Source organism: Bombyx mori, chromosome 15 (genome assembly GCF_030269925.1).
Source record: "Bombyx mori chromosome 15, ASM3026992v2".
Taxonomy (NCBI): Eukaryota; Metazoa; Arthropoda; class Insecta; order Lepidoptera; family Bombycidae; genus Bombyx; species Bombyx mori.
In genome coordinates this window covers 9,181,990-9,204,282 of record NC_085121.1, presented here as the reverse complement: position 1 = coordinate 9,204,282, position 22,293 = coordinate 9,181,990, and the positions used below count along the sequence as shown (strand labels likewise).

The 22,293-nt window shown below is 36.7% G+C and overlaps 2 protein-coding genes across 8 annotated transcripts in view; one reads left to right on the top strand and one right to left on the bottom strand.

The window, feature by feature from the left end:
• cry2 (cryptochrome 2) overlaps positions 1–15,414 on the top strand; it is a 21,150-nt gene extending 5,736 nt beyond the window's left edge. For 2 of the 4 annotated variants that reach the window (XM_012692268.4, XM_062672289.1), the window contains 9 exons: positions 1,080–1,360; positions 1,442–1,693; positions 1,778–1,962; positions 3,239–3,410; positions 3,875–4,100; positions 4,799–4,939; positions 5,581–5,732; positions 6,825–7,027; positions 12,820–15,414. In XM_012692268.4, coding sequence (XP_012547722.1) covers positions 1,113–1,360; positions 1,442–1,693; positions 1,778–1,962; positions 3,239–3,410; positions 3,875–4,100; positions 4,799–4,939; positions 5,581–5,732; positions 6,825–7,027; positions 12,820–13,433 — 2,193 coding nt within the window. In that variant the 5' untranslated portion in view covers positions 1,080–1,112 and the 3' untranslated portion in view covers positions 13,434–15,414. The remainder of the gene's footprint in view (positions 1–1,079; positions 1,361–1,441; positions 1,694–1,777; positions 1,963–3,238; positions 3,411–3,874; positions 4,101–4,798; positions 4,940–5,580; positions 5,733–6,824; positions 7,028–12,819) is intronic. The other 2 variants (XM_012692269.4, NM_001195698.1) reach the window with 2 other exon arrangements.
• On the bottom strand, positions 7,482–22,293 carry LOC101745242 (U7 snRNA-associated Sm-like protein LSm10). Of its 4 annotated transcripts, none has more exons than XM_062672571.1 (4): positions 22,203–22,293; positions 20,661–20,819; positions 19,653–19,770; positions 7,482–7,990 (listed from the first exon to the last, which is right to left on the bottom strand). In XM_062672571.1, exons 1-4 carry the CDS (start codon positions 22,223–22,225, stop codon positions 7,985–7,987), a joined length of 306 nt encoding a protein of 101 aa, XP_062528555.1. In that variant the 5' UTR covers positions 22,226–22,293; the 3' UTR covers positions 7,482–7,984. The 4 variants fall into 4 exon arrangements, with proteins under 4 accessions (XP_062528555.1, XP_062528554.1, XP_004928491.1 ...); XM_062672570.1 differs by lacking the exon at positions 7,482–7,990 and adding an exon at positions 19,333–19,487; XM_004928434.4 differs by lacking the exon at positions 7,482–7,990 and adding an exon at positions 19,333–19,487 and having other exon boundaries at positions 22,151–22,291.

Here is a 22,293-nt window from a genome sequence, read left to right as displayed (position 1 = left end):
CCATCACAACGTGAATGCTGCCACCCACTTTGAGATATGAAGTGTAAGTCTCAATTGCATCGTATCGGCTTTATCCTCCCTTCAAAACGAAGCGCATGACTGCTTCGCGGCAGAAATATGCAGAGTAGTAGACTGTGTCCACGCGGGCCCAATGGGCTCCCTTGCACCATATTCTATATTTATAATACAAAACTTTCCAACATGTTTCCTTACAAGGTCTGTTATGCCTCATTTATGGTCGATTATATGCCGAACGGCGAGCAATACGCAATAGCAATAATTTGTGCATTAATATGACCACATCGATACCCGATTATAAATTTGTCCATATTCAGTGAAATTAGATATTTCCCACTTAGATGACGTGTGCCTTACTGCTAAGGCTTCGTATATTTAATGTGCATTAACTCGCAAAAACAAGACTGAACGGTGTTTTTATGTGGTTTTTTTTTGACATCTCATTGAACAAATGAAACTTCTCGACAAATGAAGTCAATCCAGTTCAATCCAACTGGACCACAGTTGGATTTTGTGACGATGACACATGAAGAATGTGTAAATAACCAATAACCATTTAATTCTGATCGAAAACCGACAACGCGCGGAAAACCTATCGAGTATTTCTGACGAATGGCATATACTACATACGAATAAGTCGCCTATTCGTGCATATTCTTTTGTGTTCGACGCATATCTAAATGAAGCATTACGGTGGTAAAGTTTGTATTAGAGAAATCGTTTCTTCAATATTTACCCTGTACTCTGGTGACTAGTCTATATCTATACTCTATACTAATATTATAAAGAGGAAAGATTGGTTTGTTTGTTTGTTTCGAATAGGCTCCGAAACTACTGGACCGATTTGAAAAATTCTTTTTCCATTAGAAGCTGACATTGTCCCTGATGAACATAGGCTACCTTTTTTTAATTTTATTTTTTTGCTTTCATGTGTGTTTTAATGTTTCCGAAGCGAAGCGAGGGCGGGTCGCTAGTCAAAAATAAAATAAATGATCGTTCTCTCACTCTCTTAACATTGTACAAAGTATTTGAATAAATGTTGTTGTTTTGTATTGTTGCAGTTAGGATGTAAATAGGAGCTTATAGAAACAAAAATGTCAGCAGCCCCAGAAACACTGCCACCACCAAGTGCTCAAGCTCACACGCCGGCCAGGCCTACTCATATGTCCGCACCTCGACGTACGCCGGGTAAACACACCGTGCATTGGTTCCGGAAAGGATTGCGAATCCACGATAACCCCGCCCTTCGAGAGGGCATTATAGACGCTGTCACATTCCGATGCGTCTTTATAATAGATCCATGGTTCGCCAGCTCTTCAAACGTTGGCATAAACAAATGGAGGTTAGTTTAAAAATATCTATTATTTGTGCAAATTCATTATGAACAGTCAGCATATGGTGTATGTAATGTTGTATTTTCCAGATTCCTATTGCAATGTTTAGAGGATTTAGATAAAAGTTTAAAGAAGCTTAATTCGAGGCTATTCGTTGTTCGCGGTCAGCCCGCGGATGCGTTGCCAAAATTGTTTCGAGAATGGGGTACAACAGCATTAACCTTTGAAGAGGACCCTGAGCCTTACGGCCGCGTACGCGATCACAATATTATATCTAAATGTCGTGAAGTTGGCATAACAGTGACCTCTCGCGTCTCACACACTTTATACAAATTGGACAAGTAAGTATTTCTTATTATTATGGAATCATTATTATATTTTGAGTTAAATCTTTTCACTCGATTACAAACCATCGTTATTTTCAGAATAATAGAACGCAATGGTGGTAAAGCTCCGTTAACATATCATCAGTTCCAAGCGTTAATCGCCAGTATGCCGCCCCCTCCACCGGCCGAAGTTACAATAACTCCGCAAATGCTCAATGGAGCCACTACACCGATTACTGATAATCACGATGATCGTTTTGGAGTCCCCACATTAGAAGAGCTTGGTAAATTTATAGATTCGTTAATATATGAAAAATATATATTCTTCACAAATAGCCTTTAGTTGCCTTTTTTGGATGCCCTTTTATATAATACCCCTTATATGATATAATTCCCCTATTATTTCCTTTTCTGTACCCCCGATAACTTGTGTGCAAAATTTCACGATGATCTGTTGATTAGTTAAAACGTGGAAGCGTAATAAGCGACAAACAGATTCTCTTTCGCATTTATTATACATAGTACGACTGGAGACCGACTTATAAAACGTAACGACGCTGTTACCGACACTTGAATAAAGGGCTTCCTACCGAAATGAAGAACATTAGTCGTTTCGTAAGCTAAAAATAAATACTCGTTGTTTATATAAGGCAGCTCGCATACGCCACCCCCCACCTCCCTGCGCACCGTAGAGACTATTTCAAAGAATATATAATTTTAAGAATGGTTTTCCCATCGTATAACACCAACATTAACAACTTCGATATGTGCAGGGTGTAGTGAAACTTTACCAATAATCGAAGAGTGTTGGTATTAGTGCCTATGATAATTGGTGGATAAACCAAAATAAAACCCTTTAAAAATGTACCATACTAATAGCCGATGCGCGTCCTTATGCTGGTGGTAGGACCTCTTGTGAGTCCGCGCAGGTGGGTACCACCACCCTGCCTATTTCTGCCGTGAAGCAGTAATGCGTTTCGGTTTGAAGGGTGGGGCAGCCGTTGTAACTATACTGAGACCTTAGAACTTGTATCTCAATATGGGTGGCGCATTTACGTTGTAGATATCCATGGGCTCCAGTAACCACTTAACACCAGGTGGGTTTAGGTACGCACGTTTTACCTTCAGCGCGTTTCAGTCATGTTCATTTAGATCTGATCGGTCCACTACCGCCCGCTGGCGAATATCGGTATTTCCTCACAGCCGTCGATCGCTTCACCTACCTTACACCTACAGTGGGCTGTGAGCTCGTCCATCCATTTGCTAAAAAAAAATATGCGCGTCTTGTCTATTGGTTCGGGGTTCATAGGACGCGTGCAGTACACTCTGTATTATAATCACAATCACGATTAACCAATATAATCTGAGCTCGCGCTCCAAGTTTGTGCATTCAACTTATCTATTCCAAATTTGATTAAGTGGGTACATCCATATGGATGTAATCAGCTTAAGAAAATTGTTAGAACACAACAAAATAGATATTTGGTTTTTATATGAGTATATGTATGTATGTACATACTAAGTTATTAAATTATGATTTAATATTATACACGATTACAGGATTCGAAACCGAGGGACTAAAGCCACCAATATGGATAGGCGGAGAAAGTGAAGCTTTAGCCAGGTTAGAGAGGCATTTAGAGAGAAAAGCCTGGGTGGCTTCATTTGGAAGACCCAAAATGACACCGCAATCATTGCTGGCGAGCCAAACGGGACTATCACCATACTTAAGGTAATAAAATGCCTATTGTATTATTAATGCTGGTGGTAGGGGTATTGTGAATTCGTACTGGTAGATACCACCATTGTATCACCAAGCATAGCCATAATTAGATTAATTGTAAACAGCTATTTCCTGAAAATACTCCTTTCATCCAGCATCAGTAACGAAAAAATGAAATGAAATGGGGAATTTGAATGTGGAATCTGATGGTAACTGCGGACAAAAGTGGTGTAAAAATTTTTTTAAAGAAGTTTAAGAAATTAGCATCCTCTTGCAGCAACATTGTTTGTTAGATGGATTTGAACCAGTCGTACTTTTCTCAGCCTAGAACGTTGTACTAATACAATTTGTCATGTCTCCCAAGATGTGGCTTTACAACATAAAGCCCGTTTAATATTAGAATTTATTGACACATTCCACAATTTCGAACGTTTCAAACACTTTACAGTTGAGGTTGTTGATTTCGTTCATAGATTCGGATGTCTGTCGACCCGATTGTTTTACTATCAATTGACGGAATTGTATAAAAGAGTGAAACGGGTGCGGCCTCCGCTCTCTCTTCACGGACAAATATTATGGAGGGAGTTCTTTTACTGTGCTGCGACAAGAAACCCAAATTTCGATCGCATGGAAGGAAATCCTATATGCGTTCAAATACCTTGGGAGAAGAATCAGGACGCTCTAGCGAAATGGGCAAATGTAAGGATTTAATAGAAATTTTAATTTTCAAGTTGGGTATATCATACATTATTTCATTTAAGCTGGAACTTAACGTAAGAGGAATGAAAAGGAATGGATGAAATAAGCGCATAAACTTTCGCAATATGGCGATTGGGCGACAGTAATTGTCGCGGTGCAATACGAGATATAAAATTCAGAATAAAACATCCTTCTTTACTGAAAATTTATAATAGAAATCCATCCCATAGTTGTTCAGTTTTTGATATTATTAAAACTATTTTATTTTTTTTCATATTTTTTTGGCTTATGTTAATTTTAATTTAAAGTGAATCATAAAACAATTACAATTTTTTTTTTTTAATGATAAATTATCTATCATTTATTTCACCTTTTGTTTAATCATCGTAATGTTAGCTAGGTCAAGGAATTTCGTCTTAGAACTGTTGTGTGGCAAATTGCGGTGAACTCACTCAACGAAGGGCTAATCAACTTCAGTTCAGAGCTAGGTAGGACTTCGACCAATATTGTTTGCCATAATTTTTGAAAAGATATTTCTAAGTAAAATATATATTTTTTTGTAACCTTTAAATCATACTTCATGTTTGTCGTCATCAGTTCTGCATGTCATGTTTATAAATTCAAAGTATGTTATTTTTAATATTCGTTTTATAGCCAAATGTAAATGTGTCTTTTATTTATGTACTTTTTTTTAAAAGGGGCAAACCGGATACCCTTGGATTGATGCCATAATGATTCAATTACGAGAAGAGGGCTGGATTCACCATTTATCGCGACACGCTGTAGCCTGCTTTTTGACAAGAGGAGATCTTTGGATTTCATGGGAAGAAGGAATGAAGGTATATTCTAAGTGGAAATTTCGTTAAAGTTTTTCTCACTAGTTGTAGAAGAGGAAAGGTATTTCCAAAGTGTGTAATGAGGTTTGTATTATGCTATTTTCTAAGGGGATACAGTAACTCAGGCAAGTCCATATACCAGTCTCGTAATATGACCCAATCACCTAAGTATAATCTACATCTATACTAATATATAAATCTACAGTGGTTTTTTACGGATGTCCCGTTATAACTACTGAACCATGCATCCGATTGACTTGAAACTTGGTATCGGTGTAGAAAATACATGTACTTAATGGATACGCTAATATTTATATGAGTGTTGGAGTCCCTACAGCTGTTGCGGGGGCGTTAATGATGAGAATGTTTGTGGGGGTGTGAATAATGTTTTGATATAATGTTAATTTTAAATGCCCAGGGAAGCGGGCGGGTACAGCTAGTATGAAATAAGTCTAGTATTGTTTTAGTTTGAGAATTACTGGTGGCAGGGCGGATTGTAAGACTATACGACTAACCGTCGCCTCACTTTCACCCCGGATCTGTGACTTACGTCAGTTTGTCATGTTTGTCCCTGTCGAATTTTCGACCTTTATATTGTAAAATGTGAATTTGACCTATTAAAGAAAGAGGATGTGTGTCGTCAGGTGTTCGATGAGTTACTCCTCGATGCAGACTGGTCGGTGAACGCAGGCATGTGGATGTGGTTCTCCTGCTCGTCGTTTTTCCAACAATTTTTCCACTGTTACTGCCCTGTGCGTTTTGGAAGGAAAACCGACCCTAATGGTGATTTCATAAGGTATGTTTTTCTTTTCTTTTTGTATTTTAACACGTTCGACTGCCGTGTAGGTCAACGGTACCCTACGCGGCGCACTATAGTAATTATGGCGATTTCTGTCTTCAATGTTCTTACTATAGCACCGGAATATCTAGTTCACTCTAGGAAAGATGAATCCGAAGATACTGAAAATTAATCTATTTCTAAGAAACCTAAAAGTCTAAAACATATATTAAAAACAAAAGAAGGTAAAGTTAGGTAATTTAGACGCTCAGTAATAGAAATCGACATAATTACTTCAGTGCGCCACGTAAGGCACCGGTGACCAACATGGCAATCTAAGTGTTAATCGTTGTTGCCTTTCGTCTACTCGGTGTTAAGCTGTTACTTAAGTAACGCGTTGAAGAAGTGGCACGTGTTGATAAATACCGCTCATCGTTCTCGTCGAACTCGTCGCTTGCGACGAAGGGCTCAACGAGTAAATTAACCCTCAGACACAGCCCACTGAGTTTCTCGCCGGATCTTCTCAGTGGGTCGCGTTTCCTAGCAAGCGAACCCTAGCAAGAGTGCTAGGGTTCGTCGTTAGCAACATCGTCAGGTTTGAGCCCCGTGAGCTTACCTACTAGTTAAGGTTACGCTGAAATAGCACCTCAAGGATTACAGCTTAAAAAAAAAAAAGTTGATACATTTTGGAACAGAATTAATAGGTATATTAATACGTGAAGCAAAAAGTCTGTATCCCTTTTTACGAAAATTGCGCGGACGGAGGAGTATGAAATTTCCCACATTTATAGAGAATATATAGAGGTGTGCAGAAAGCTAATTTTTTTTTAAAGTTTAGCATTAAAGTAACGTTTAATCAATAAAGAAAACATTACACGCACTCATAATATATACTCTTTTGTTTACTGTCAAACTTTTGTTAATGTTTATAGTCTGTGCTCAAATTGAGAATAGATATTGTGTCTTTAACGAAATCTATGATTGTAGAAGTAAAGTCTTTGACAATAGAACCATAATAAATGTTCAAACTTATAATTTAAATTAATAAATATGGTCGAATCTCGACCGCTCGGCGACGATTAGTTTGAAAAAAAAAAACGTTTTTCAAAGGAAATACATACCGGCTCTGAAGAACATGCCAACGCGCTACATACACGAGCCGTGGATGGCCCCGGAGTCTGTGCAGGCGGCCGCCCAGTGCAGCATCGGACGTGACTACCCCATGCCGATGGTCGACCACACCAAGGCCTCGCAGATAAATATCGAACGGATCAAACAGGTCTACGCACAACTCGCCCGATATAAGCCTCAAGGTATCTATCTTTTTTTTTTCCTACCTAAGTTGATAAGCCTAAGCCTTGAGAGGCTATTTCAGCGGAACCTTAACTAGTAGGTGAGCTCACGGGGCAACCCACTGAGAAGATCCGGCGAGAAACTCACTGGGCTGTGTCTGAGGGTGGGTATATATCTAATAATACGTGAAGCAAAATCTTTGTCTGCGCAATTTTCGTAAAAAGGGGTTTTTTACGAAAATTGCGTGGACGGAGGAGTATGAAATTTCCCAATAGAGAATATATAGAAGTAGTGCAGAATGCTAATAGAATTTTAAAAATATTCATTAAAATGCATTAAATCAATAAATAGAACATTATACAAACTACCATGTATTTGACACACACACATTATATATATATATGTTGGAGTATTTCCACTTTCGGGTAGCGACATGGTAAGCGGGTGGTCTTCGTAAGTCAATAAAACCAGAAATGTTAACTCAGAGCGTATATTACGCAGGAGCGTTCTGTCTGATACGGTGACTCGCTCGCTTCTGAGCTAAGGATTGTACAGCAGCTCTTTTTATAGTCAGCCAGTGTGCCGGCAACTCGCGCCATCAAAGGGTGCCGCTGCGGTATGTGATCCAAGCCGCCCGCCGCGAACGTTGAAGTGTGCCGGCGACCCGCACCATAAAAGGGTGCCGCTGCGGTGTGTGTTCCAAGCCGACCGCCACGAACGTTGCAAGTGTACCGGTGACCGGAGCCGTCAAAGGGTGCCGGTGCGCTCTGTGATTCAAGCCGCCTGCCGTTGATCGTTGCAAATATTCCGGTGACCCGAGCCATCAAAGGGTGCCGACGCCCTCTGTGATCCAAGCCGCCTGCCGTCGACCGTTGCAGGTGTGCCGGCGGCGCTCGCTGACAAAGGGTGCGGATGCGCTTTGTGATCTAAGCCGCGCGCCGACACGGCCATTCTGCAATTGACGCGTCTCTGCGGCATTAGTCCTGTAATGATAAATTACTTGAATCTTGGTAGTGGTACTTAAGTTGGGTATCGACACCATACATTGTAACAACTAAGCCTGCACGCTAGTGTTCAAAGTATGGCCTCAACACCATTGATAATTTTGCAACAACCAAGCCTCCACGCTGGTGTTCAAAGTTAGGCCTACACGCCATTACTCATATTGCAACAACCAAGCCTCCACGCTGGTGTTCAAACTTAGGCCTACACGCCATTACCCATATTGTAACAACCAAGCCTACACGCTGGTGTTCAAAGTCTGGCCTACACGGCATCAACAACCAAGCCCAAGTGCTGGTGTTCAGACTTAGGCCTACACGCCATTTATATTGCAACAACCAAGCCTACACGCTGGTGTTCAAACTCTGGCCTACACGCCATCAACAACCAAGCCTCCACGCTGGTGTTCAAACTTAGGCCTACGCGCCATTACTCATATTGCAACATCCAGGCCTACACGCTGATGTTTAAAGTCTGGCCTATACGGCATCAACAACCAAGCCCAAGCGCTGGTGTTCAGACTTAGGCCTACACGCCATTACTAATATTGCAACAACCAAGCCTACGCGCTGGTGTTCAAAGTCTGGGTTACATGTCATCAATAATATTGGAACAACCAAGCCTCTTCGCTGGCGTTCAAAGTTAGGCACACAAAGAGAAGCCTCATTCCAAAAATTGTATCTCATTGATCTCTTCTAATGGAAATTCATACGCCGACACGGCAATCTCATTCTGTTTTCCATAGTTTGGAGCTGCTTGTAATTTTCATGGGCTACTTTTGGGTCCACGTTCTGTGATTTTCTTGACCTCGTATCGGTCATTAGGAAGGACCTTCTTTATCTCGTAACCCCCGAACTTTTTGACTTACTTTGGTTCCCAACCGGAAGGGTTAAATCGTATTGACCCTAGTCAATTCCTTTCATTTTTGCTTTAGTGCTATCAAATTTAGCTTTAGTTTTCTCTGCCCGTTCGGTCATCCTTTCAGACACTATTTTACAGAAAATTTAGGATTAGCTCTCATTTTCTTCATCAATAATTGAAATTAGCTCCATTCCATAGGTGCTTTCCCAGTTGCTTTGGATAGGTACTGTACAGTTAATAGCAAGTTGTATTCCCAGTGATCCTGCTGAATATTACTAATGATAGTGAGTCCATCTTTAACGATGTGGAAAATTCTTTTGGCCTGGCCGTTTGATCTATTCGTGTATGCTACGATGTGGTGCAGTTCAATGCCGTACTGTTTACAGTATTGTTTATATTAGGACACGAATGCACCATCACCATCAACGATTATCCTCTTGAGAGTTCCAAAAAGAAATACAAGTGTTGCAAGGCCGATTCTTGACTTTTCTTAGTAGCATGCTTTAATAAAACAATTTGGAAAAGGCATCAACCGTACAAAGACGTATTCTTTTTCAGGTCCACTCAATTTCCCAGAGATATCTACGTGAATTGTCTGTGCTGTGCCTGAAGTACTTTTCATAGTTTTACAAACCACGCAATTGTCTATGAAGCTGCGAACTTTTGAGCTCAATTTGTCAGACCAAAAGTGTTCTTTGTGGTAATTATTTATGATACTCCATTGGTAGCATTGTGGTACCGCTTTTAGAGTCTTAGTTCTTCCATTCTCCAGCTTAACTTTTTGGCACAAAACTTCGTCTCTGATTAAGTATTCAGTGTTTTTATTGCCATTGTTCTTGATATCATGGATTAGGCTACTTAAAAAGGATCTCTGTACTGTTTCATTACTAACCAGTCTTTATCCAAAGTCAAGTTAAGGGTTTTCTGGGTAATATGGTTCTTACTAAAACAATTGACGTGTTTTAGTCTTTCTCTTTTACGATACTCGACATCAAAGTTAACATTTTGCAGAAAAGGCCACCACCGATGCACACGTGGCAGTAGTTCTTGCATATATCGAAAGGTTTTCAAAGCATTGCAGTTTGTGACAACAGTGAGCTTTCTGTCGTATAAAAAGTTACATAAAGGTTTTATGGATCTTACAACAGCCACAGTCTCCAATTCATATGAGTGATAGTTGGATCAGCATCACTTGCATCTGTATGAAGTTCAATTGGTACGCCCTCTTTGAACATGGTATGAAGCAGCGCGCAGGTACGGTAATCGATTATGTTTAATCTTGTTGCTTCGTGAGAGGCAGTCCATATCCATTTCGTTCCTGATTTTTTTCAATTCCCGTAGTGGTGCCATTCGGCCCAAAGTACTTAGTACAATCTTTGTAAAGTTTCTTCTACCAATCTTCCAAGCATAAGGAGGCTATCCAAGTAAATCAGAGTCGCTTCTTCTATCAGTACTTTTAGTGAATTTCTGGTATACGAACGGGGCATTATGTAGAAGTAGAGTATTTTTATTTCTACTAGTTCATTTTGTAGGGCCGCTGTTCCACATCATTATTTAAATGAAATATTCAGTTCCCCAGAGGTCACTTTGTTTGTCGAAAGCCTTTCTCTGATGATTTCACTGAACTGAAAACAAAAATTTGTAAGTGATTAGTGGTCTAGCTCAACACAAAATTCAAGACAAATGAAAATATCAATAATGTGCACTCAGATTAATTAATTGTGCGTGAGAGTAAGTGGGAACTGGACAGATTCCTTTCAAACACTTCGATGTATTCTTTCCTTGTCCCGAAAGCCACAATACAGATTTCTATGGCAGAAAAATCTGCCTTGCTCTTCCAATTTGTTTTGTTCAGTCTTTATCATGAAGGCATTAATATGTGACTTAGCCTCAGTATTCCGTCATAGATTCACTGTTTTACTGTGTTGTTCGTCAGCAATTCTTTTAAAACATCTTTCTGTAGTGTGTCGAGTCCCTTTACAGTAGGAACACTCCTTAATGGATGGTGCAGGCGAATCTCTTGATGAGAAAGAAGCTCCTGATCCTGATGCTGAAAACGTTCCACGTCGAATTGCATTTTCCGGGCAATATCCAGCAAAATGACCTGTTTTTCCACAAACATGACAAGTCAAGTTGGATCTATCACGATTGAAGTTCAAACGAGGTTGCTTACTGAACTCAGTCGGTTGAGTTGGTATATTCTTTCGTTTGCGAAACGTTTTGGCTATAGCAATTAACTCCGGAACAGTATTTGACTTGCTATTGAGCAGTTCTGTCCGAATCCGTTCATCTCCAATGCTCCCAATGACAAATTCTACTGCATCCTGTTCCGTTGGATTAGATTTTACTATCCTTTTGAACATACGCCACACGTTTGAAATAAAATCTTGAATGTTTTCTGCCTTGTCAATGGTGTAATTTCTATAACTCAGAATATCTGCAAAGTACCTGGATTCGGGTTCGAAAGTTTGCAACATGTCATCCCGCATTTCCGTCCAGGTTGTTGTCCTTAGGAGGCTACTATCTGCCCATGTCTTTGCACGACCTTTTAATACACTTGCTGCTTTTAATCGTACCTCATGATCTCGAAGTCCATATTCTGCTTGAGTACGTGTAATAAGATCTACCCAATCGTGTACATCGGTACTAGAATCGGGGTCATATGTAGGAAAATAAATGTCGGCAATGCGCACTCGCGTATTTTCTTCTGATTTCATGGAGCTGATCATTTCAGTCAAGGTTACGCGATGATCGTAAGACAGTTGAGTCATCATATCGTTCATCGTGGTTTTAAATGCGTCTGCCATAGCTTGGATTACGTCATTAGGCCGTTGTTCGTCACGTGGTGTTCCCTCTTCTGATGTTGGAGTATTTCCACTTTCGGGTAGCGACATGGTAAGCGGGTGGTCTTCGTAAGTCAATAAAACCAGAAATGTTAACTCAGAGCGTATATTACGCAGGAGCGTTCTGTCTGATACGGTGACTCGCTCGCTTCTGAGCTAAGGATTGTACAGCAGCTCTTTTTATAGTCAGCCAGTGTGCCGGCAACTCGCGCCATCAAAGGGTGCCGCTGCGGTATGTGATCCAAGCCGCCCGCCGCGAACGTTGAAGTGTGCCGGCGACCCGCACCATAAAAGGGTGCCGCTGCGGTGTGTGTTCCAAGCCGACCGCCACGAACGTTGCAAGTGTACCGGTGACCGGAGCCGTCAAAGGGTGCCGGTGCGCTCTGTGATTCAAGCCGCCTGCCGTTGATCGTTGCAAATATTCCGGTGACCCGAGCCATCAAAGGGTGCCGACGCCCTCTGTGATCCAAGCCGCCTGCCGTCGACCGTTGCAGGTGTGCCGGCGGCGCTCGCTGACAAAGGGTGCGGATGCGCTTTGTGATCTAAGCCGCGCGCCGACATATATATATTCTCTTATCTTGTATTATTATTTTCTTGCTCGTAATGTAACATGAAATTTATAACTTTCGACGGTCAAACAATACCCTAGCTCGCTTGATAGAACCGTCATCCACTTTGTGAAACAATATCGAAGTATTAATTGTATTGTAATAACAACTGTTCCACTTTTGAAAATGGAATTTTTAACTGATTGGGCAATAACTAGGCGTGTAATTTTAATAATAAGTCTTAATATAGTTTTTGTAATTATGTATGAAGTCCAATGATGTTTTTCGCTGTCTCTCCATCGATTCTCGGGAAGCCCCCATTTGATTCGAATTCAATTGACCGCATAAACTTTTCAATCCTTCAAGTAACGTGATAGAAATAATTTTTTTTAATATACTATTTTAAAGTAAAATCTTTATGTTTAGATGTTAGGTTCCTGTTGTGTACTGACTTCTTTTGAATGTAAGCTTTTCTCTGCTAATGTAATGCTACTGTTATCATATGATTTAAAATTCGCAGCAAGATAACTTTTTAAATATTTTGATTATTACTTCCAGCTACGCTAAATGCTAATGCAGTCCAGCGACCCAACGTGTTGCAGTCGTCGCCAAGTCCGACATCAATAATCGCCAGCATCAACCAGTCCAACTTCTTGTGCAGCCAAACTCCGGATCCACAAAACGCTACATCGCATTCGTTCAAAGAGCCGTCAGACACATTCCCAATAAACAAAAAAAACAAAGATACCGAATCGAACCAAACTCGCTACAAACGAGTAATTATCGTGCAAAAAACACGCAATTCTAATGTGGAAATTAATGTATCCGCTCCACAAGATCGGAGAGCTTCAGATAATTATATCACGATTAATGAGGGAGATCCTGCACACAGTACAGACGCAAAAAAACAAGAAAATAATTACGATTTCAAAAATTTGGCTATCGACAATCATATCCGAGGGTTTAATAACATTCAAAATATAAATTCTCAATATTATTTAACTAATTATTCTACTAAGAAGAAAGAAACTGAAATAAAAAATGAAACAGACGAAGGTCCATTTGTGCGCCCGGAAAGTTATGGCACAGACAGGGCTTACACAATCAACCGTTGCCCTTCCATGTCAAATGAAAAAGAATTTGAAACGCCCAAAGAAAATCTAAAACAATAAAACTTGGAAAAAAAAATCGTTTTGGAATAAATAAAAAATATTATACAAAATAAATAAAGATATACACAAAACAAACAATACATAAAGTTTTTTTTAAATTAAAAACGTTCACTGCGACTAGGTGAGATACGTGAAACATTTATTACATACATTTTTACATTTCAAATACCTGGCATCTCAAAGAGTAGAATCCTTAAAAGCATTTTTGATAAAATTCTTTTACCACCTGTGTTTTTTATTCAGATGCTTCTCGTAGGGGTATAGAGCCTTCAAAAGTTTATCAGTTATAGGGCCGATAATCGCCTAAATAAATGAATTCATGACATTCGGAAAAACACACAGGAAAAGTTATACCTTTGGGTTTTTGTTATTAGATCACGGAACCCAGAAAAGCTCTGAAATCTGTATCTATCACTACAACTTTGAATATTTTAGGTTGATTTTTTTGGTGTGATTTATTTAAAATATTTTGATAGTTTTTTTTTAATGATTTCGTTCTGAACATACTTAGTGATAGGAAACGTAAATTAGATGTTTTTAAAATGTACATTTAAATATTATGTAAGAACTAGTAGTACTATGAACTAGTTTATGTATACAAGTTTATATTTCAATTTGTAGTGAATAACACAAAATTATAATAATATTGTTAAATTTCTGGACCGGCAATAGCAACATAGAGCAGAGCGTCCGAAGATGTTGCATCATCACCAATATTTAACTGCTTTAAGAACAGGCTCGAACGATTCTCCAAATGTCTGTCCGCCTTATTAAGCTTATTAAGCCACAAATAATCATCTCTATGTTCGAGAAAGAGCAAGCAAACCATTAAACAAATTGGTGTTTTTTAAGCATGCGGTAGGCAGCGGCTTGGGTCTGCCACTGACATTGCTGAAGTCCATGGGCGACGGTAACCACTCACCATCAGATGGGCCGTATGCTCGTCTGCCTACAAGGGCAATAAAAAAAAGCATTTAGTAAGTAATGCGAAGCTTGGCTGAAATCAACTGTTGCAGTGCAGATTATATTATGACAGTTTTCGAAAACTGTCATAATAGTATTTTCGACGATAATAATTGGTGCTGATAATGAATCCTTTATACACAAAAACACTTTGAATGTGAGGTAGATATAACGAACTACATAATATACGAACGTTTTTTTTGCATTACACGCATTTGATAATTATTTATTTAAAAGAAATTGTTGTGTGTATTATTCGTTGTTTAATTGTGCGTGCATGTGTATAGTTATTAGTTATTTATTAAGGTAATTTACTTAATAATAATATGTACATTTACTGTGGGCCGATTTACACAAGAAGAGTTTTTCGAAAAACCGCAAGCGAGAATATAAACCATATGAGTAGTTCAAACGTCGTAGAAGGGTATCGTTCAGAAATATTCTTCAAATGAATACTGTCGCATGTGTATGTTCATTAGTGGGCCAAATAGTTCTCCAAAATTCGACTTGTGTTGCATTGACTTGGTGGTCACAACGTGACGTCACACGTGATTAGATTTCTAAAAAACTACAAAATCAATCGTGTGGCAGAACACTCACGTAACTATAAAAATTCACCTTTGAATATGAAAAAAAAAATACTACAGTACTAGCGTGTGAACTCTTGTTCCACTTGGATGAATTATAAGCGACTTTACTCTTCGAGAAATGTTGTTGAAACCTAGTATGTTTTCAGATAACCACTTTAGCGACGTGTCTTTTTCTAATAGGTTGGTCGCATAATTGAGTGCTCTAACGTAAGCTGTCGCCATCAATCGTTAAATACCTAAATTGTTCGACGTACTGCTCTGATATAAATCGGCCATTATTGAAAATAATCAATTCTCAGTATTCTCTGTATCTTTAATGTTTATAGTGATTAAGAATGTTGTTTACAAACTTATGTTCGTCTCCCAGGCAGAAGTTATTTCTGAGGTCATGAGTTATTGTACAGAATGATTAAATAATGTTAATATTATACGTATTTTAATTTTCTTCTTTAAGTATTTTAAAGATAAATTCCAGATTGTCCATTTTTAGCTATTTCATATTTGGATATAAGAACTAAAATTACTATAGAAACAACCAATCGTGCATTCTACGATATTATAGTCGGATTTTTAATTAGACGAAGCCAGCTGACAGTAGCTAATGTCACTTTGTGAAATAATGTTGCTATATTTAAAGTAATAGTGATGCGTTCAGTTCTCGTTCAATCACATAAATGAACAATGAGTGTGAAGAGTTAATCATTAATTTCAAACTATAAAAGAATATTATTTATATTACAATAAAATTGTATTAAAGTGCTCCAATATAATAATATGTTACTAGCAGTATGTAACTACAATCAGTTTTTTTATGTTCATTACCTATGTACCTATAATTGTTATATTTTATACATCTCTAGTTTCAACTATATGATGCATTGGAAATAGGACAGTCTTACAAGCTTCCTCGCAATGTTTTTCTTAATGTTTAAAACACTCGGTATTCAGTACAGGTAGATACCATAGGAACATAATGTTTCGTCGAAAACTCGTTGGTATGTACAAAGCACGGCTAAAATTCGAACCCCGTGCCCGATATCGGCAGTTCGGCACACTAACTATTCACTAGACAATCGAGGCAATTTCATTAATTCAGGAGATTTTTAATCGTTCACTTTGTCACAACACTATTTTTATTTCATCAAAAACTGACAACACAGTAAACGTCAGTTGACTTCGTCTAATAAAAAATCCGACTATAGGTTACTACGACATCAAATAAAAAAAAATATTTTTTATTTAGAACTGAACAATTTTTTATGAATCATTTTATTTTCTCTTAAGAATCTGAATATGAGCCATGGTTTCGATAGCTTAGTAACACACCTCCCTTATATGCTTATTTACAGAATTATAAACTATAGTAGAATTATTTTGTCCGTGCAGTTTGGGTCATAAAACATAGCCCGGCTAGGGCGGTGAGCATGTTGCGCGGGAGCAACGCCATTATCGATAAAAACAAATGAGTCATCGAAGGCAGGTACACGGCGACGGGGTGGTATACGAAGGGTGGTGAGAAATTGTTATGTTATGAGTCATTTGTACTTACCTGCAAATTATAGTACATTATGTCGAAGAGAAATGTGTTTTTATGCATTCGTTCTCTGAATTTCTTTAGTGACACAATGGCTACTCCTTTGTTTTGTATCAAAACGGCAGAATTTATTCAAAATAATATTTGCACGTGTTGTTATCAACAATGTGTTAAAAATTTTCACTGAAATAAGAATAGATCCCGAAAAGTTATTCTGCCGTTCTCGTTAACCTGCAGCGGCGATATGTGGTGTAAGTGTTCGATTATAGTCGGATTTTTAATTAGACGAAGCCAGCTGACAGTAGCTAATGTCACTTTGTGAAATAATGTTGCTATATTTAAAGTAATAGTGATGCGTTCAGTTCTCGTTCAATCACATAAATGAACAATGAGTGTGAAGAGTTAATCATTAATTTCAAACTATAAAAGAATATTATTTATATTTTACAATAAAATTGTATTAAAGTGATCCAATATAATAATATGTTACTAGTAGTATGTAACTACAATCAGTTTTTTTTATTTTCATTACCTATGTACCTATAATTGTTATATTTTATACATCTATAGTTTCAACTATATGATGCATTGGAAATAGGACAGTCTTACAAGCTTCCTCGCAATGGTTTTCATAATGTTTAAAACATTCGGTATTCAGTACAGGTAGATACCATAGGAACATTATGTTTCGTCGAAAACTCGTTGGTATGTACAAAGCACGGCTAAAATTCGAACCCCGTGCCCGATATCGGCAGTTCGGCACACTAACTATTCACTAGACAATCGAGGCCATTTCATTAATTCAGGAGTTTTTTCAATCGTTCACTTTGTCACAACACTATTTTTATTTCATCAAAAACTGACAACACAGTAAACGTCAGTTTACTTCGTCTAATAAAAAATCCGACTATAGTGATTTTTTCTTTCACTTTTATCACTAACCCACAAAATGACAAAACTAAATACACTACCGATAATGCTTATCGAAAACAATATTGCGCATCACTATGCCTGTCCATAAGGCTCGTGAGTGGAAGAGAGAGCGAAATACTCGCTTCACCGCTCCGATTTTTTATGACCCAAACTGCACGGACAAAATAATTCTACTATAGTCACTTAAGTCGCAAGATGACAACTATTTAATAGTTATTATGGTTTTATTATTTCTCATTATTTTGAGTTTGTAGTCATTGAAAATTGTATTTTAGGAAGGAACAATGAAACCAGACATTGTACAAACAACTGTGTAACATTACTACAGAAACATCTAGAACATGACTAATATTCAAGAACTATACTGAGATCTTAGAACTCATATCTCAAGGTGGCTGGCGGCATTTACGTTGTAGATATCTATAGGTTCCGGTAACCACTTAACACCAGGTGGGCTGTGACCTAGTCCAGAGAGCATTGTCTGTCCTTTTCTCCCACATAATAAAGAACATCACTGTTTTTTCCCAACCTGTTCGCTGATAGTGGGGCTATTCCAGCTTTTCAGTGTGATTTAAGAGACGAGAAAACAACGCATTTGCAAAGGAATTTTATTTTGTATGTTTGAAGAAGGTATATTTTATTTAGCAAAATTGACAAAAGCACTGTTGGCACCATGATCGGAATTTGATGATAATCACTTTTTTTTGTATATCAGTGTTAAAAAAATCCATTTAGTATCTTTTTATTATTAAAACGTAACAATAGTTAAACTAAAACCAAACAAAGAAATGAAAATGGATTTAAAAGAAAAGGTACATAATTAATTTGTATTCGCCTATTTATATACAATTGTTCGCCCTATGATCGAAATAGAACATACCTAGTCATAAAGTACCATTAAACTTTTCTAATGTTAATAATCTTTATTGTTAATTCTTTTTTCTTTTTTATTATTAAGGTTGTTGCAAAGTACATAAATTACGGCAAATAATAGGTTCATACCCTTTTAAAACCTTTATTGTCTGGTAAAGGTTTCATGTATTGTTTTTTTTATTGTCCAAAGTTCGTTTAGTTTCTTTATCGCGTTTCGCTGGCCCCTAATTAGTCAATAACAATTTATATCAATGACATATTTGTTATTTTATTAAAGTTTTTTTTCAATTAAAAATCACTATTTGAATTATAGTAACCAACTTGATTTTGTACACGAGCGCAGCGGTGTAGGGGCTCCGGGCCCGGCACTTTCAATGAACCTATTACATTCTGACCGCGCACCCATAGATGGCGCTAGGGTAATGATTGCATACGTAGCTGGATGGGCTAGAGACGCCTTTGTCCACATGAATAGCGTGACATCGTTCATTAGGAATGGGTTTTACATTTTAGGCACGACTTGTCCCAACCTGTTATAATGACTTATGCACCCTGACGCATGTATACTCTGTATGAAGCGATGCTTCCAAGGAAATCTTTCCAATACGGACCTACGTCACGAAACACACGTATGGAAAAATCTTAAAACGCAAAAAATTAACGTAAATACCCAAGCATTGTGACCAATATTTTATGTCAAAGTACTCGGACCCTTGAACACCGAAAGACAGCAAGCTAGGATATTAAAGAGAGTAAGGACTGCTTTAGGGTTATTACTTTTTAGCTAAGTTTAAAAAAGTAGGAGGTTCTATTTTCGATTATATAATTTTTTATGTAGATATGTCCACTGATTTCTTCGTATGTGGACCGATTTTGATATCGGACATGATGCATGGAACGATTTAATAAGGTTGTTGACATTAATTTATTTATTTTCATCTATTGTTTTCAAGTACCTAACGAAATTGGATATTTTTTGAAATATAATATAAATAAAATGTTCTAATTTAAAAAAAAGCTTTATGTGTTTAATGATGCTACTACTTTCATATGTTGCATTACTGCTTTTTTAGTTTTTCTTGTTTTTTCTGTGAGCTGTTTCATATGGGGCTTGTAGAATTTTTTGGAAACTTCATGTCGAATTGTTGATAGGAGCGACATCTGTTCGAGATAGATTTTTTAGAAACGAGAATACATTCAAGGTTCATACTGATTTTAAATTCTATATTATAATAATTAAATCTTTACCCAGTGATTAATTAAATATTTTAGAAAAACAAATATTTTTTGTTTAAACAAATTAAGGATTAATTTTACAATACTTACATTTTCTGGAATATGCACATATCTGATATTACGACCATGAATAAACAGGTTGTCAAAAGCGAATTCATTTCCTTGTGGATCACAATAAATCGCATTTTTAAATGAAATGTTCATAAAACTGTAACAAATTTTAACTAAATTATAACAATAATTTAACAGACATACAAGGGTATAATGCTCAAAATTGAACATTAGGATATTTTCTTCTGTAAAATCTGTAAAAAACGGGTAGGTAATCAATTTGTAATACTGTATTGCTATATATCAAAGTATAAGGCCAAAAAAATTTACATTTTAGTGAAATTGCTTTTAAAATAAACAAGTAGCTCTAAAAGGTAAGTTGCCAAAGTAAGGTAACAGCAGGCAAGTACCATTTTTTTCAAATAAAATACATAATTTAGATTACTAAACAGTCACTGCCTGATTTACGTCCCACCCACATTGCGTCCTACTAAGCAACTGAAAAGCTTCTGTAGCATTAAAATTTATTTTTATGCTTTTACCTTGTTTTTTATTTATTTTATTATTTTCGGCATTTTGAATGCTTTAGTTTTCATGGTCAAGGAAGTCTCAGCTGCCGAGACTTAAAAACACTAGATTAAATTATAAAAGTATTTTTAAATATGTTTATCTCAAAAAATGAAGAAAATTCCTTAGCCTTGTTATAAACTCATTATTTATGATTCTTGTATAATAGTTAAAAAACCTTATCCATATTTTTTGTGAGGTTTCTTTGTGTTTATTTTTATTTTCCCTGGATTAATTTATTGGATAACTAATGACCAATACTTTCAAGTTTTTTTTTTAAATATTTAAATGACATTATTATTAATTTTCTTTACATAAAGAAAACTAGCTTTGGAACAGGATCTTTTCTGATTATTCCCTTCACTGATTTTCAATATGAATAAATAGCCAGTCCCAATAATTAATAAAGTGAAAAAGCAGATTTAATTTCAAAAGAAACAATTGATGCATTATCATATTGAAAACTGTGATACATCTTACCCATCTACTAATTCAATCAATCCACAGACATATGTGTCATTTCTTAAATCCACAGTCACATTTTTTCCTTGCAAAGAATTAACAACACATAAAAGTGTATTATGATAAAAGAACTTTTCTTGAGGTGTACCTATGAAGAGCGCTGCGTCAGACATGTTTCTGTAAAGATTATAATAATACGAATCAACTTTTTGACAACTTTTAAAAAGCATAAAAAAATTAAAAAAACCTTTTGTTTCATTTATATAAGGCATTCATGATGTTGACACATTTATTGATACCATATATTGAAAAGGGTGTATTTACTTCTTATAGAAAATGAATTAAAAAAAAATTAGTATGTCATTTATATATATGTATAATCAATCCTAAATAAATACAAAAACATAGCAGCATTACCAATATATCCACATAAGTAAAATAAAGTGAAAATAATGCTTCATATTAGAAAATAAACACTATTCTCAGACTCGATTCTGTAAGACAAAAAAGAAAAAAGATACAAGGCACAATAAATCATTTTCCATTTTTTTATCAATTTGTTCACTACATCTTTGGTGATGACTAATATCTTTATCTACCGCTAGCCTATTTCATTAATTGCTATTTCTATTGCTAATGCTTATAAACTGTTAGCATATTAATCAGTCTTAGACTATTTTCGGTAGCTACCAATTATTTTTGTCCAGTGGGATTTATTGTTTACTAATCTCTATATCTTTATGAATTATTACAAAATTTGTGCACAACTTGATCAGTTATAGTGGAAACTTGTACCATGACAGGTCAATAAAGTGTTAAGTGCAGGTTGTGGACATAAGTGTGTAGGAGAAATAACTATTTTGAAAATTCTATAGTCCGGATATAATTTGAAATCATTTTTGTGTACTAGCTAGAACTATACTTAGAATGAAAGTCTCACTAGATCATGACTCACCATATCATGAACACCTTTTAAATTATTAAGGAAACAAAAGAAAAAATTGTTTCATCTAAAATTTTATATTGCACTAATTATGTACTTTTGATTAAACTAAATCAAATATATTTTCGTTATTATTTTACTATGACCAATCTCGCATCTGGTTTGGATTTCAATTCTAATTCAGCCCTTTTTATAACCCATTTTTCATTCATATTTTCAACCCAAATGAAGTAAGCTCCTCTGTCTTTTGGTCCAGAAACAGGTATCCTAAATCTGGCTTTTTCCCTATCCGAATAATTATTTTCAGTATCGGTCATCTTGAAACGTTTGTCTTTGATAGGCTCTCCTAAATGTTGTACGGCGCCATGGTGTGTCCTCAATTTCTTCAAAGCATCTTTGTAGTAGTCGTAATTCCTGACTGTGTCTATTAAACGATTTTGTAAATAAAAGCCCGTGGAACTCACTATCACGCCTCCCCATCCAGCGATTTGAAGCAAAGTACTGGTTTTTATTGGCATATTCGTGAATTGTTTACTCGCTTTAGTTGTACTCCTATTTTACTTACTTTGCTTTGGATTACCTACTTCTAGTAGGTAACGAATGTAACGATTACTTACAGACTATTATACATATAAGTCATTTTAAGTTAATTTATTTTATTTATTAGCAAGGTTTAGGTTATTAATATTTAAAAAAAGAAGGATTTTC